The sequence below is a fragment of the Pituophis catenifer genome, unplaced genomic scaffold, assembly GCF_029215685.1.
Source record: "Pituophis catenifer annectens isolate HBS135680 unplaced genomic scaffold, rPitCat1.0.hap2 SCAF_1, whole genome shotgun sequence".
In the NCBI taxonomy this organism is placed as follows: Eukaryota; Metazoa; Chordata; class Lepidosauria; order Squamata; family Colubridae; genus Pituophis; species Pituophis catenifer.
Genome location: NW_027256881.1, coordinates 342,464,338 through 342,480,496, shown reverse-complemented (window position 1 = coordinate 342,480,496; position 16,159 = coordinate 342,464,338). Strand labels below are relative to the sequence as shown.

General features: G+C 42.4%; 2 protein-coding genes across 7 annotated transcripts in view; one reads left to right on the top strand and one right to left on the bottom strand.

Annotated features, from left to right (window-relative positions):
* LOC139317461 (scaffold attachment factor B1-like) overlaps positions 1-2,662 on the bottom strand; it is a 56,967-nt gene extending 54,305 nt beyond the window's left edge. For all 3 annotated transcript variants that reach the window (XM_070944532.1, XM_070944529.1, XM_070944537.1), the window contains exon 1: positions 2,279-2,662. In XM_070944532.1, coding sequence (XP_070800633.1) covers positions 2,279-2,476 — 198 coding nt within the window. In that variant the 5' untranslated portion in view covers positions 2,477-2,662. The remainder of the gene's footprint in view (positions 1-2,278) is intronic.
* A 3,387-nt stretch (positions 2,663-6,049) lies between these two features.
* The window catches only part of LOC139317437 (scaffold attachment factor B1-like), a 34,637-nt gene continuing 24,527 nt past the window's right edge, over positions 6,050-16,159 (top strand). For 3 of the 4 annotated variants that reach the window (XM_070944507.1, XM_070944500.1, XM_070944512.1), the window contains exons 1-6: positions 6,050-6,429; positions 9,993-10,080; positions 11,752-11,816; positions 11,923-12,120; positions 13,240-13,302; positions 15,602-15,629. In XM_070944507.1, the coding sequence (XP_070800608.1) occupies positions 6,184-6,429; positions 9,993-10,080; positions 11,752-11,816; positions 11,923-12,120; positions 13,240-13,302; positions 15,602-15,629 (688 nt within the window). In that variant the 5' untranslated portion in view covers positions 6,050-6,183. Of the gene's footprint in view, positions 6,430-8,897; positions 8,946-9,992; positions 10,081-11,751; positions 11,817-11,922; positions 12,121-13,239; positions 13,303-15,601; positions 15,630-16,159 lie in introns of those variants that run through there. The other variant, XM_070944518.1, reaches the window with a different exon arrangement.

Here is a 16,159-nt window from a genome sequence, read left to right as displayed (position 1 = left end):
CCTACACCACTTCAGACAAATGATTATCCAACATCTTCTTTAAAACCTTCAGTGTTGGAGCATTTACAACTTCTGGAGGCAAATTGTTCCCACTGATTAATTGTTCTCACTGTCAGGAAATTTCTCCTTAGTTCTAAGTTGCTTCTCTCCATGATTAGTTTCCACCCATTGCTTCTTGTCCTGCCCTCAAGTGCTTTGGATAATAGCTTGACTCCCTCTTCTTTGGGGCAGCCTCTGAGATATTGGAAGGCTGCTATCATGTCACCTCTAGTCCTTCTTTTCATTAAACTAGACATACCCAGGTTCCTGCAACCGTACATCCTATGTTTTAGCCTCCAGTCCCCTAATCATTTTTGTTCTCTTTCCTAATAACTATATTCTTAGCTATAAACCTTTTCCTAATGAGAGATACCTTAGACCTCTTCAATATATACAGGTGGTCCTCAACTTACAACCTCAATTGAGCCCAAAATTTCCACCCTTTCTGGGTTCGGACTGGCAGCGGTGGGGAGGGTATGATGATGGTTTCATTTGCGCATCCTAGCTCCAGTGCCAGTGCAAATGAAGCTTCACATTTGCCCGCCGCTTATGCAGCCCAGTTCCCAACAGTCCACAGATCAGGACCAGTTCACAGTCCAGGAGTTGAGGACCACTATTTTAAAGCATGGATGTCCAACCTTTTGTCTTGCTTGGGCCGCACTGAGTGAGGAGGAATTGTCTTAGGATGCATATCTTTATTTTTTTTCTATTTTTTATAAATACCTTGTGGGGTCACATTATTTGCCACATGCGACCCATGAACTGCAGGTTGGACATGCCTGTTTTAAAGACTGATTTATTATGGCATTTTTTTCCCTGCTGATTCTTATCTACAAGATCAATATTCAGATGTGAAACAAGAGAATGGAAAGAATCCTGAAAAAGATTTCATTTGAGAATTTTTTCCCTGACCTACCACGGTTTTAAGATTATTACTATGTTGTTCATTATCGGAATCTGTCAAGTTACAAATCTTCAAATAAAAAGGATAGGAAGAAAAATGTAAGCACCAGGTGATATTTCAAATGTTACACTGCTTATCTCCCAGAATTGCTACTAGGTTTCAGCTACCACAAACTAGAAAAGCTAACAGGCCACTGTTCAAGGGTCACTTTTTTTGTTTTTGCTGCGACTGCAGCAATTGAAAAGAGGTAGTCGAGGAGAATCAAAACATAATGTAGCCAAATGCAAGAAACAGAATTGTTATAATTCAACCAGCAGCCAGAATCATATCACCCATTAACCATTAATATAGGTGTGTCCAACCTTGGCAACTTTTTAAGACTTGTGGACTTCAACTCCCAGAATTCCCTAACCAACGTTGGCTGGGGAATTCTGGGAGTTGAAGTCCACAAGTCTTACAGCTGCCAAGGTTGAACACACCTGCCATAATATGATTTCCTTACTTTTGTTACAGAATGTTAGGTGTATACAGCCACTTTAGTTGAAGCAGGGAGCAGACATTAGCTGAGTCTCCCCACCAAAAGCTAAGTAGGATTGACCTTCTTAGTGCTTGGATGGGAGACCACCAGGAAAGCCCAAAGCTGCCAATTAGAAAGGAAAACCAGAAAAAACACACACAGAGACACAGGCGGCGGCAATATCAAAGGCCTCCTGTCCTGTACTCTTTGTTAAGAAGATTACACAGACTGCCTCTCCCTGAGATCCAGCTGGATTTGAATCTTTCCCTCTCCAGAAACCATAATAGGTTGGGAGACTTATGTAGCTCCCTTAGCTGTCAGAATAATAGAGTTGGAAGGGACCTTGGAGGTCTTCTAGTCCAACCTCCCCCCCTCAAGCAGGAGACCCTGAATATCATCTCAGATCCCGTAAATGGCTTCTTAAAAACCTTTAGTGATGGAGCACCCACAAATGCTGAAGGCAAGCCATCATACATTGGGGTTATTAATCGTTTTGAAAACGTAACTTGAACTGGGCTTCCATTCCATTTGTTAAAAGATAAATATTTCAGTTACACCACCATACATTGTTGGCATAATTCCCCTGAAAATAGTTACAGTTACCAGGCAATTCTCAGGAACTGATGAGGATTCAAGCAGCAGCCTCGAGTTTCGCAGGGATCCCTCAATGCGCGATTCCGAGGGCGACTCTTCAGTTTTTATAGAGTCTACGTTTCGCCAAATCCCGGAGGCGAAAGTTGCGCTGCGGCGCATGCGCAGAGGATTTAACCCCTTCGGCCCCGCCAACCCTACCCGAGAAGGCTCCGCGCTCTTCTTACCTTTCGGAGCCGCTCGAGAAGGACGCTCTTGTTGCCTCCCGTGTCCAGGTTGCGCTGCTTCAGCTCGGCCCTCAGATCGATCACCCTCAGGTCGCTCAGGCGCCTCCGGGTCATCCCGCCTCCGAAGCTTTCCGAGTCGCCACCGCTGAGGGAAACCGTCGCTTCTGCGGCGAGCCCGGCCTGATTCTCCGCCGCCATAAGGGAAGACAGGCTTCTCGCGCAAAATTTTGGCTCTCAAAAAAAAAAAAAGAAATACCGAATGAAGCCCCACCCCCCGAAATTTTTTTTTTTTTAAAAAAAAAAAACAAATTTCTGTAAACGGTAACGTCTATGAGGGGCGCGCGAGCGCTCCCGGCACGCATAAAATGGCGGGCGAGCTTGCTCTTTCTGCGCACGCGCAGGACTGGCCTGGTGAAGGATCGCTGCGCATGTGCGTTCTGCTTTTAACACGGCCCTAATTGGGGGGAAAAGAGGCGGGCGGGGGCGCGCGAGCGAGCGCGCGAGAGACGTGGTGGGGGGGGAACGGCGGAAGAAAAAGCGAAAAAGCGGAGCAACGAAAGAGAGCCTGGGAGCGCATGCGCCTTGAGCATTAGCTTGGGCCGCCTTGGAGGCGACTAAATATAGGGAGCCGAGAACGCGTCTATGTGCGCGTGCGCGCGTTTTTTTTTTCTCTCCCACGTCCTTGCCTGAATAGGGAATGGTGCTGACTAAAAATAGAATTTTAAAAATGCGCAAATAGCCTTCTTTTCTCTAGACTAGCCAGATTCAAAATCCTGCAACCGTTCTTCATGTGATTTAGTCTCCAGGCCCTTAAATCATAGTTTGCTATTTTTTGCACTTTTTCCAAACTTTCAACATCTTTTTTTGTAATGTGACCAAAACTGGATATAGTATTCCAGGTGTGGCCTTACGAAGGCTTTATAAAGCGGAATTAATAATTTTGATTTTGATTCTATGTCTCTGCTTATACAACCAAGGATTGTATTAGCTTTTTTGGTTGCTGCCACACGCTGCTGACTCACGTTAAAAATTTAAATGATCGTCCACTAGGAATCCAAGGTCCTATAGGAAGTTAGCACCTACCCCTCTCCTAGGAAAATGTTTTAGGAAATATTAAAAGGGCAGAATATTTCCCCTAAAAGGGAGGCAGAAACTCACCCCACCTTTGTTTATAGCAGAGCCTTAATAGGAATTGCTCAAAACCCTTTCATTACATCATCACCCAGCAAGGCTCAACCAAGCCTGGGACACAGACAGCTTACAAAGTTGTCCATGGGAGTCTGATAACCAATCAGAATACAAGCTCAAATTCAAAGCCTAACAGAGCATAAAACCCAGGCACTCTCAGCATCTCTGCCCTTTTTCTGCTCAGGAACTCAAGCCATGTGATCCTGTTCATCAATAAACCTTCTTTCCAAGCAACTTCCATGAATCCAGTGTCTTTTCCCCCATTGGAACTGAACCCAGAAGGATATTTCTTCCAACAATCCCTCTCACAGTTACTGTTTTTGAGCCAGGTTTTGCCTCATTTTTACTTGTACCTTCAGTTTTTCCTGCCCAGGTCTAAAATCTTGCTTTTTTCCACATGAATATGTTATCATTTAAGACTTTTTTCCCTTGCATTTTATTTATTTATTTAGCGTATGGTTGGTCACACACAGTAGTAAAACACTTCATTTTTACAGGTTAAAAAACAATAAAAACAATAAAAAACCACTAAGAAAACTTTCCCTTGCAAATAAAACTGATGGGGGCAGGAGAAGAGGGTCTGTCTGAACGCAAGTAGTCCTCGACTTCATTTAGTGACCCTTCAAAGTTACAACAGTGACTTATGACTGTTTTTCACATGACCATTATAGTATCCCTGTGGTCTCGTGGTCAAAATTTGGACACTTGACAACTGGCATGTATTTATGACGGTTGCAGTGTCCCAGGACAATGGGATCCCCTTTTGACAAGCAAAGTCAATGGGGAAACCAGATTCACTTAACAATCATGTTACTAACTTAACAACTGCAGTGATTCACATAACTGTGGCAAGACAGGTCGTAAAATGGGGCAAAATTCACTTACCTGACTTGTTTAGCAATGGAAATGTTGGCTCCATTGTAGTCATAAGTCAAGGACTACCTGTAACTGTTTTCAGTAACAAGGAGCAGCTTTGATTAATGTTTCTAGTATCTTTGAAGCAACAAAGCAAGAATCTGATTTCTGATAAGAACCACTTCAAAACAGCCAGACATGAGAAATGCCCAAAAGTTTAACTTTAATAACCTGAAAAATCATTATAATGTGGGAAACACACTTCCTGAATATGCAATTAGGCATTAACAGATCATGCTAAGAATATTGTGGGATGCTCTGAACGTTTACATGGTATATGAATAGTTGCTGAGCATGCTCTATAGATGTTTGATGACTCAAATGAAGCTGGCCAATTGAACAACACATTCCAAACCCGATATGTTTGAGCTCTCATAATAATATAAAATGATTTTTCTCACCTTGTACCTGTGGGAGACCTCAGCATTTAGCACTCTAGCAATAGCACTTGAAGCAGTCTACCCGTTCAGAGTGCTTTACGGCCCTTTCTCTAAGCAGTTTACAGAGTCAGCATATTTTCCCCAACAATCTGGGTCCTCATTTTACCAACCTCAAGGCTGAGTCAACCTTGAGCTGGTCAGGATTGAACTCCAGGCAGTGGGCAGAGTCACCCTGCAATACTGTATTCTAAGCACTGTGCCACCATGGCTGAATGATAGGTGGGTGTGTGGGTAGGGAATGGAGATTTTCCAGTATCCTTCCCTGTCCACGCCCACCAAGCCACGCCCACAGAACCAGTAGTAAAAAAAATTTGACATGGGACAACCATGACCTGGATGACTGAGAATCTCCAGATATTTAAACAAATAAAGTAGAAAAAGCCTTAGGAAATTCGAAATCCTAGCACTCCAAAGTTCAGGTAGTCCTTGATTTATGACCACAATTGAGCTCATTATTTCAACTGGGAGCTGAGACAGTTAAGTGCGTTTTGCCTCATTTTGCATCCTTTCTGACTGCAGTTGTTAAGTAAATCTGGCATCCCCAAAGACTTTGCTCATCAGAAAGTCGCAAAAGGGATCACACAACCCCAGGACACTGTCTGCAACCGTCATAAATATGAATCAGTCACCAAGCATCCAAATGTAAATCACATGACCATGGGGGGGGGAATGTTGCAACAGCCTAAGTGTGAAAAATAGTCATAAGTCACTTTTTTCAGTGCCGTTGTAACTGAGCGGTCACTAAATGAAAAATCCCCACCGCAAGAAACGTGGAGGTTCAGTGAGTCCCTTGAATTCAATGTTTCTTGAAACTTGGCAACTTTAAAGCACGTGGACTTCAACTCCCAGAATTCCCCAGCCAGGATGGGGAAACTCTGCTCTTAACTCGCTTAGCTCTATAGTTAAAGGGGGGTGGAAGGGACGCTGGGTTCTCGCTCGCGCGTGCGCGCCGAGTTCCGCGCGCTCCCTCCCTCCCTCCCTGGCTCCTGTGCGCGCACTCTTCCCGACTCCGCGAGGCCAGCGAGTTTCGGCCTGCCGCGCGTGCGCAGGTTGTTCCTCTTCCTCTTCAGTCATCTCTTCCTCCCCCTCCCTCCCTTCCTTCCGCGCAGGCGCAGTTTGAGCGCCCCTCTCCCGAGGCCGTGCTTGTCTCTCGGTGTTAGGCCTTCCCGCCATTTTGTCTGAGGGGGAGAAAGAACCGGGCCGTAGAGGGGGGGGCGGTTGCGGCGAGGGGGAAAAAAAAAACAAAAAACAAGGGAAGCCGTATAGTTTTGTTTTTTTTTTGCTCCGGCGCCGTGATTATTGCCTCGCGATTTGTTTCGGTCGCTTCATGTGAGGAAAAGCGGCGCCTGGAAGCTCTCGCGGATGGCGGAGGAAGCGCAAGGGCCGGCCGGGCCCGTTGGTGAAGACGAGGCGGCGGTGGCGGCGGCAACAACAGCGGCGGGGCTGGCGACTCCTTCAGCGGGCGGCTCCGGGACGACCCCCGCCGCGTCCTCGACCCCTCGGCGGCGCCTGAGCGACCTGCGGGTGATCGACCTCCGGGCCGAGCTGAAGCGCCGCAACCTGGACACGGGCGGCAACAAGAGCGTCCTCCTCGAGCGGCTGCAAAGCGTGAGCTTCTCGGCCGCCGCGCGGGAAAGGAGCGGGGGAAGCTCGGGGCCGAGGACTACAAGGCCCATCCCGGCAGCGTCGTGAAGTGGGGGTTCGCTAGAGGCAGCCTTCCGGGGATTACAACTCCCATCAGCCAGCCTTGGGGATGATGGGGGTTGAAGTGCTGTCTCTGTGGAGGCAGCCTTCCAGGGATTACAATTCCCATCAAGCAGCCTTGGGGATGATGGGAGTTGAAGTGCTGTGGAGGCAGCCTTCCAGGGACTACAACTCCCATCAGCCAGCCTTGGGGATGATGGGGGTTGAAGTGCTGCCTCTGTGGAGGCAGCTTTCCAGGGATTACAACTCCCATCAGCCAGCCTTGGGGATGATGGGGGTTGAAGTGCTGCCTCTCTGGAGGCAGCCTTCCAGGGATTACAACTCCCATCAAACAGCCTTGGGATGATGGGGATTGAAGTGCTGTCTCTGTTGGAGGCAGCCTTCAAGGGATTACAACTCCCATCAAACAGCCTTGGGATGATGGGGATTGAAGTGCTGTCTCTGTGGAGGCAGCCTTCCAGGGATTACAACTCCCATCAGCCAGCCTGGTGGATGATGGGGGTTGAAATGCTGAGTGGAGGGAGGAAGGATTTAAGGCAGCATTCCACAGATTACAGGTCCCATCAGCCAGCCTTGGGGATGATGGGGGGCGGGTTGAAGTGTTGCCTCTGGGCAGCATAATTTAAGGCAGCCTTCCAGGGATTACAACTCACATCAGCCAGCCTTGGGGATGATGGGGATTGAAGTGCTATGTCTCTAGGGGGCAGGATTTAAGGCAGTTTTCCATAGAATACAACTCCCAACAGCCAGCCTTGGGGGTGGGGATAGAAATTGAGACAAGCACTAGAAAGAAGGATTTAAAGTAGCTTTCCAGACATGACAGATTACAGTTCCCATGTACCAGTTAGGAGGAGGATGGGAACTGAAGCCCCGTCTCACCGGAGGGAAGGGGACTCAGGCAGCCTCACAGCAATTGGTGGCCCTCCACAACTCCCATTTTCTATGGAGATAGCAGTCATCCAGGTCATGGTTGTCCCAAAGGTATCTTTGGTACAACTTCCATTATTAGCCACTTTTCTGAGGTTGAGCTCATTCTCTCTGGAGGGCAGCATTCAAGGCAGCCTTGCCCCAACTTGCTGGTCTTCCAGAGATGACAGATTGCACCACCTGTCAGCCAGGTTTAAGGGACGTTGAGAATTGAATCCACAGGAGGACAAGGTTTGAGCTAGCCTTATCTTCTAAAGAGGGGCTGCATCCCCATCTCTCAGCCTTTTCCACTGGGAATGATGGTTAGCATCTAATCCAAAATCACTGGATCTGGATGGGGTGTTGAAATCAAAAGAGGGAAGTGATTTGAAGGGAAGTCAAGATGGGTAGGGAGAACTCAGTGGGAATGTAACTAACACAAGTCCTTTTGGTTCAGCACCCTTTATTCTGTTGGAAAGCCCTGTGCATCATAGCCTTCTCTTAATGTCTGTGGATTTTCTCAGTCATCCAGGTCATGGTTGTCCCGAAGGCGCTTTTTTTCAAGAGGCAACTGAACTTTTGGATTTTTTCTTTGAAGACATTTCATTTCTCATCCAAAAAAGCTGCTTCACCTCTGACTGGATAGTGGGGAATGGAAGGATTTATACTCATTCCAGACAGCTGGTCATTTGCATTCTTTGAGTTGTTGAGGCCACCTGGAAGTTATCTGAGTAGTCACCTGAGTCTATTCCCCTCCATCTAGTCAGAGCTGAAGAAGTTAAATGAAACGTCTTCAAAGAAAAAACTGGAAAGTCCAGTTGCCTCTTGAAAAAGACCTTTGGGACATAGCCTTCTCTTGTACCTAGCAGTTAATGATGTATGGTAGGATTGGCAGTGCATATAGGAGACCAATTTTGTAATCATGATAAATCTCCCTAAGGAGAGATCAGCTGGATCAAGCAAAAGGCTCTTGTTATCTGGCATCCTGTTTTTTGCAAAGTCTCTGGGAAGACTACCAGTAGGATACAAATGTTTAGCACTTTCTAGCTCTTATTTTCAGCAACTGGCATTTGGAAGTGGTTATGCTCTCCACTGTAATAGCCTTAATTTCTGTGAATTTGGGTCTTTCTCTGTGCCTTTAATTTTGCATCATTTAATTTCGGTGGATGAACTTGCATTCTGGTACTGTGACATTCATGGAAGAAAAGGCTAACAGGAACAACTAAAAGTCTAGTAAGCTAAGACATAGGCTTCCTGAATTCATTGCTCTTCATAAGGCTATATTATTTATATGAAGGTTTCAGAAATTACTGTTCACTAGCCTCCAGAATCAGAGGCATTCTGTCATCACTGAATATTAATTTCAGAGTACGTTATCTCTAAATCTTAGGCTAAAAGGAAACACTGGGAACCAAGGATGGTGATTGATTCAACTGGCTCCATTGAAATTAGCAACAGCAATAAGTAACAATAGTTAAAGAATGGATCCTAAAGAGAATGGAATGAATAAAAATGTATGCTCTATTTGATATTTGTTTTGCTGTAGTTTAAATATATTCTGATCCTGTTGCTTTCAGTAGCTATTTATCCCTCCTTTTAATACATCCCTGTGGAACAGCAACTATTAATATGTGATCACTTGTTGTTGGGTGTTTGGTCAGATTCAGCAGAATAAGGTTTTGAGATAAAGGAGACAAATTATTGACAGTGAAGATATAAATGGAAAATGTGACTTTGGAAGTGGAAAGGGAGAAGGAAAGCCAGAGCATTCTGCAGAGGAGGGACTGCTAGGTGAGGGAAATAAGAAAGATAGGACTAGAAATAATTTATGTGGGAAATGATGGCTGGAATTGAAGTCCAGAAAAAGGAATAATGAGATTCTAGCAACAATAAGCAAGGATGAGGGTTTGATGAACAATAAGAGAAATGGGTAGGGGAAATTAGGTGAGTTGAGACATTAGTCCAGGGGTTCTCAACCTGTGGTCTGGGGAGCTGTGATGTAATCACAGCCAAGGCTTGATGAAATGTTATAATTTAAATCTTGAGTTAGGTCTTGGGTCCAAGGTATTTAAAGGGAGTCCATGGTGAATAAAAGGTTGAGAACTACTGTATTAGATTTTACAATAAAGTTATTTGCTTGTTTGGAAAATATATACTGCTTTTCTAAAATGGCTTGTAAAGCACTCATGGCAATATGAGGGAAAAATTAGGGGAAGACAAAAAGGCAAATGGAAAGCATATATCTTAAGCAGAAGTGGGAGTATTACAATAAGAAAAGGTGGCCTGGCAGAAATAATTGAAGTACCGTAGTTTAGAGGAAGAGAAGATTTAGATAATGTCAGCAGGGATAAGAATGAAAAATTAACAGAGGCAAATATGGAATAGGAAAATAATAAATCAGACTATGAGAGAAGAGAAGTAAAACGGAGATAGGTTCAGGTATCCACTGTGAACAGAGGAAATTGGGGACGTAGAGCAGAGAAGGCTGCCTTTTTTTTTTCTGGGCAATTCAGAAACCAGTTTCTCTTGCTATAAAACCTCACAGTGTTTCCTCCTGACAGGCCATTGAAGAAGAAGGGGGAAATCCTGATGAGGTTCCCCTGGCCTCAGACAACACTAGCAAGAAGACCCCCAAAAGATCTTTGAAAGGTACAAATAGTTTTTCATTAAAATTGAATTACATGTGCACATATACTGTACATGTTCAGATTGCAAACCTGCAGGTGTTCATTTAAAAAACAAATATGCAGCTTGATGCTAGATAAATAAAATAAAAAGTGGAATCTGCACACTACATGGCTTTGTCATATATTCTTGCCACTAACAGAAATCATTTTCTTTCTCTTACTTGACATTTTAATGCATGGTTCCTGGACATATTTAATCTTCTGAGTAATTGGGGGAATTGTGACGTCCTTTGATATTTTTAGAAGTTCCCTTTTTATGGTTCTTCAATCTCTGGGTTAATGAGAGCTTGCAGATCACTTTCTTAGCAGCTCCATCTTGGGTCTAGTTATTTTAATATTCATCACCAGAATTTGCTGTTAGCATAGCTAATCTGTAGCATCCTTTGTTTTGTTTTTTTCTTTTAAAGTCAGTGATGAGAATTCTGAGTTAAGAAACAGTGGTCAGCCAACTTCCAGTTTGCATACTTTTTTTAAAAGTAATCGCATTAAAAATATTTTTTTTTATTGAAAAGTTTTAAAAAGTTTTACAGACATTTCCCCTTCCCCCTCCCTCCTCCCCTTCCAACCCTCCCCTTCCAACCCTCCCCTTCCCCTCCCTCCCCCCCCCCCCACTTCCCAGAGCAAAATACAGGGTATAACATTTAACAATCATAAGCTAACAAGCTAATTATCTATAGCCTCCTATCCCCCTCTTGAACTTTTAACTCCCCTTTTACTAAACTAAATTTAAGTACTTTATAAAATCTCTTTGATCATTCATAAGCTATTTGAAATTTTTTAGTCCAATATTTGCCTTGAATATAATCAATCCATCTTCTCCATTCTAACATATATTTCTCATTTGAATGGTCCTTTAGATATGCTGAAATTTTTGCCATTTCTGCTAAATTTACTACTTTTAATGTCCATTCTTGAATAGTAGGTAAATCTTCCTTCTTCCAGTACTGCGCCACCAAGAGTCTTGCTGCAGTTATTAAGTTCAGAATCAAATTAGTCTCTATAGCCGTACAATCTGTTATTTTACCTAACAAAAACAACTGTGGAGTAAACTTTATCCTTTTTTAAAAAAATATTTTGAATAATCCACCATATTTTTATCCAAAATGCTTTAACTTTTTTACAAGTCCACCAAACATGAAAACATCAACACAATCACATCTCCAACATTTGGGTTGTAGGTTTGGGTACATACAAGCTAACTTTTTGGGATCCAAATGCCATCTATAAAACATTATATAAAAATTTTCTCTTAAATTTTAATTCTTAATGCATGTTTTCTGCTTCAAACTAGTGGTGTTCAGAATCTATATTTTGGAGTAGAGTTTTACTCTTCAGGATTCTGGACCTCGGTATATTTTGCCAAACTAGAGGCATTTATTTGCACTTGGGCTACATAATAAAATTGACATTCTCTGGCAATAAGAGTTTCATTTGTATGATACATTGATGTGTGATATAAAAATCTCAGGCTTGGAGTATTTAAAAATTCTGCTTTGTTTTTTTTTCCTTAATGAAATTGGCAACCATTTTACCCGTCTGTTATCACTGGCTTAGACTTTAGTATTCTGTTTCTGAGGACTCTTGATTTTGTTGTTAAACTTTCTAGCAGTATATTAAAACTTTATTCTTTTAGGGCGTAAATCAGAAGAAGAAGGGGGCGAGGACAATGGATTAGAAGAAAATTCCAGAGATGGACAGGTATGGGGGGGAGGGGAAGATAAATGCATTGTTTCTTTTAAAAGTTTCTTTCAAGTCACAGTAAGAATTGGTTTCCCTTTTTCTTTTCATTCCACCTCAACTATAGAAGGATGTTGAAGCAAGCTCAGACAACTTGCAGGATATCGACATGATGGACATCAGCGTGCTGGATGAAGCCGAAATAGATAACAGCAGCGCTGTGGACTGTGCAGATGACTACCGCTCTGAAAGCATTCTGGATCCTGATAAAGACAACATTGATATGGAAATGAAAGAACTTCCAGAGCAGCTGATGGAAAGTGAGGTAGATCATCGGGGGGCATATTTGATTATTTATATCATGCCAGAGATGTGCCTGCAAAGATTAAGGCTGACTCACTCAAAACCAATATAAAAACCTGGCTCTGCCAATTAGCTTGGGGCTCCAATGGAGAAGCATCACAGTGGAGGTGGTGGATCGATTTGACAACTGATCCCACCTCCTCCCCGCCCCATCCTGCCCCCGCCCTTCTCCATCTTTAATTGGATCATAGCATTTGGCTTGTATTGACATATCTGACTATATATAGATAGATATTTATCTTTTATGATTGTAAGCCGCCCAGAGTCCCTATGTGGTAAGATGGGGGCCAATAAGTTTTATAACTAACTACAGGTAGTCTTCAACTTACAATCACAGTTGAGTCCAAAATTTCTGTTGTTCAGTAAGACATTTGTTAAGTGAGTTTTCCACATTTTACAGCCTCACCGTTGTTGAGCGAATCACTGCAGTTGATAAGTTAGCAACCCAGTTGTTAAGTGAATCTGGCTTTCCCATTGACTTTGCTTGTCAAAAGGTTGCAAAAAGCGATCACATGATCCCGGATACTGCAACGGTCATAAATACCTGTCAGTTGCCAAGCGTCCAAATGATCATGGGGATTCTGCAAAACGTCCTAAGTGTGAAAAAATATAAGTAATTTTTTTGTTCCTAATGCCGTTGTAACTGAATGGTCACTAAACAAACTTGTAAGTCGAGGACTACCTGTGACTGACTATGAATGAATGAATGAAATTCAGTCCCCCGTATTTTAACATGGGCATTGTTTTTCTGCAGGATATAATGTAAATAAATGCAAAGATTAGCTGCATACCCCCACTTTCACTCCTCCGTCCTATGCTATTTCTGATGCCTTCCCTTCAGCAGTTGGAATGTTCACAGGACTCCTCTGATGTTACACAGGCTGAGTGTCCCTGGGAAGCGACACTTGGTACTAGATACGTGTGTCATTAAAATTTGTTACTTCTTCAGTGAGTTGCTGTTTGCAGTAAATGTTTATAGTAGTGGGGCACAAACATTCATATTCTTCTGATGGATTTTGCCTCTACAAAAAGATGATCAGCTTTTGAAAGGCGCATCTGTGTTCATTATTTATCTTGTCAGGAGAATGGTGACGAACTTGATGACCAGTTAGAGGCTGCTTCACCTGACTTGGCTGAAGTCAAGGTAACCTGCTGGCTCTCCTCACATGGGCTTGGGAAATGTGTTGTAACCATTCAACCAGCAATTTTTTTTTTTTTAATTTTTTTGGCAACCGAGTTAATTTGCCTTCTAGCCGTGTCTCCCAAGCCAAGCCCAAATTCTTTAGCCCTCTCTCTCTCCTAGAAGAAAGAGCAGTTGTGTTGGCTATCTCTAATCAATGGAACATAATAATCCCTCACAGTTGTCAGTTATGGTGTGGTTTTGCTTTCCTTGCTCACATTTTTTTAGGAGTCATGCTGCTGTATTTCTATTTTTACAGGGTCAAATCAGACAGGTACGCCAACGTTCCTTCACACAGTTCAGATTTCAACCCATTTTTATCCAGCCCAACCCTACTGCTTATGGGAATAAATTTTAATACCATGAAACTCTAATTCTGAGGGCTGAGGAGACAGTTACTCCCTTCATAAAATCCTTCCCAATTCCATAACTGTTTTGTTGGGCTAGATAGCTAAAAGAGCTTTCTTATGGCAGACATTTGCAGAATTTCACTTTCAATAAACTTGCGCTATTTTTGTGGGGTGGGGGGTTTGTTGACTTCTTAAATTTTTGGACTGAGTTTTGTCTTAGAGACATCTTTTTTTCTATGACTACTTTGATCTTGATTATACTACCCTTTTTTCACAAAAAGATGAGGTATAAATATCAGAAGAAAGAGCGTCCCGCAGGTTCTGTGTTGCTGTTTGCATAGGCAGAAATGGATTTAAAAGTCCTTTGCTTTTCAAGAAGCTTGATAGCCTATGGCTGAGAAACTTTGTGTTTGGAAAAGAAATGCCTGTAAACAGGTGATGTTCTGGGAATTGAACAAGATGCTGGTTTCAGCCCTTGAGATTTAGCTTCCTTAGATACATTACAGTATTGACATACTGTGACCTAACTATTCCTTTTAAAAATAACAGCAGGAACTTAGCCTATTTTTAAGAGTCCTAAATGGCTTAGAAAAGTGTTTCTCAACCTTGGCAGCTTTAAGATCGGTGGACTTCAACTCCCAGAAACGCTGGCTGTGGAATTCAACTGTGAGAGTTGAAGTTTATCCATCTTCAAGTTGCCACACTTGAGGAACACTGGTTTAGGGTTTTGTAAATATTCATAACTGAGTGCAAGGTGAAAAATATCATATGGATGTGGCTGGTTTTTTTTGTTTTTTTTTAAGGAATCTAGGATTTGAAAGAAGCCATTAGATCATAGATCCAACCTTATATTCATTAATTAAACATTCCCAACAAGTGGCTGGCAGCCTCTGAGCCTCTGAGTAGGCTTGAACACATCAAACAAATAATTTTGAATCATTTGATTCCAGTTTTGTTTTTGTTAGGTATTTTTCCCTTTGCTAGGGTTGGACTAGAAGACCTCCAAGGTCCCTTCCAACTCTGTTATTCTGTTACGGTGTTCCCAGTTTATTGTGAATGATAGTCTTCTTGACAAACATTGGTACTTCTGGATCACAGACTCTTTTTTGGTGACCCGTTTTCCCCTTTATTAGACTCATATAATAATAATAATAATAATAATAATAATAATAATAATAATAATAATAATAATAATAATAATAATTTTATTTCTATACCGCCCTTCTCCCGAAGGACTCAGGGCGGTGTACAGCCTATTTAAAAACAGAGACAAAACAGCAATGTAAAATTTAAAATAATTAAATAAATTGGCTCAGATTTAAAACCCAAAAAAATTTAAATACCCCAATTTAAAATTATTATGTTGATAGTCCGGCCTGGCGGAACAACAGGGTCTTCAGTGCGCAGCGAAACACCCGGAGGTCGGAGATCTTACGTATTTCCGGGGGCAGTTCGTTCCACAGGGCAGGGGCTCCCACAGAGAGCACGCCTCTCAGCTGCATGACACTGGCCTTTTGTTGTTTTCAGTTCTTGTTGGCTTGTTCTGTTGTCTTTCTGCCTCCTTCCTCCCTTGCAATTGTGCTTTTAGTATCTCTGAATATTTTCCAGTATATGTGGATTAAAAAAAATATCTATAGAATCCTGTTACTACATGTTTTGAACATTTAACAACTATTTTTAAATCCTAGGTGCTTAACAAAAGTACTTAACAATTTCACAAAATAACCTTGTTCAGGATGGGATTTGCCGTAAAGGAATCAGGCGTGAGGAGCAGATTACAATAATTTAATCTCATGCTTTTTTCTAGATAGACCTTGAAATCACAATATGAATGTAGAATCAATTATTTCCTCTCTCTCTCTCCCCCCCCCCCCCCCAAATTTAATATTTTTCCTTTCCTGTTTTTGCTACAGGATTTGGAAGAGCATCATTCAGAACCAGGTATTTTTCTGTTAATTTCTTCTATTTTTTAAAAAAGTGCAGCGGAGGTAAGGGGCCAGTTCTTGCACTTTCTTAGTTGTATTAATTGATTAATTAATTACCCACGTAATTCTCTAGTGTGTAAATATCTGAAATGCAATTGTGATTCCAACTCTGTGAATTCATGCCTGCCACTAAAGTGCTTTTTTTCCTAGACCTGGGGGAAAAATTTTTTTTAAAGTCCTCTCTAGCTTCACAGATACACTAGAAGAAAGTTAATGTCGAATATAAAAGCAAATCCTATAGAGCAGATTGTAGTATGTGATATGTGTGATCAGTAGCGCAGAAAGGCTAGCTTAAAAGTTGCCATAGGGAAACGTTGTGAGTTGCAAGCTAAACAGAAGAAGCAAGAAGAGAGGTTCTACGTGGAAATTCCATAAAAAATGCTATTTACTTTCTTGGAGTTACATGTTCATGCATCATCAGAAGACCTTCCAGTTTTCCTGTTGGACCACCATGCTTTAAACCAAAACGAAAGAAAGAAATTCAGA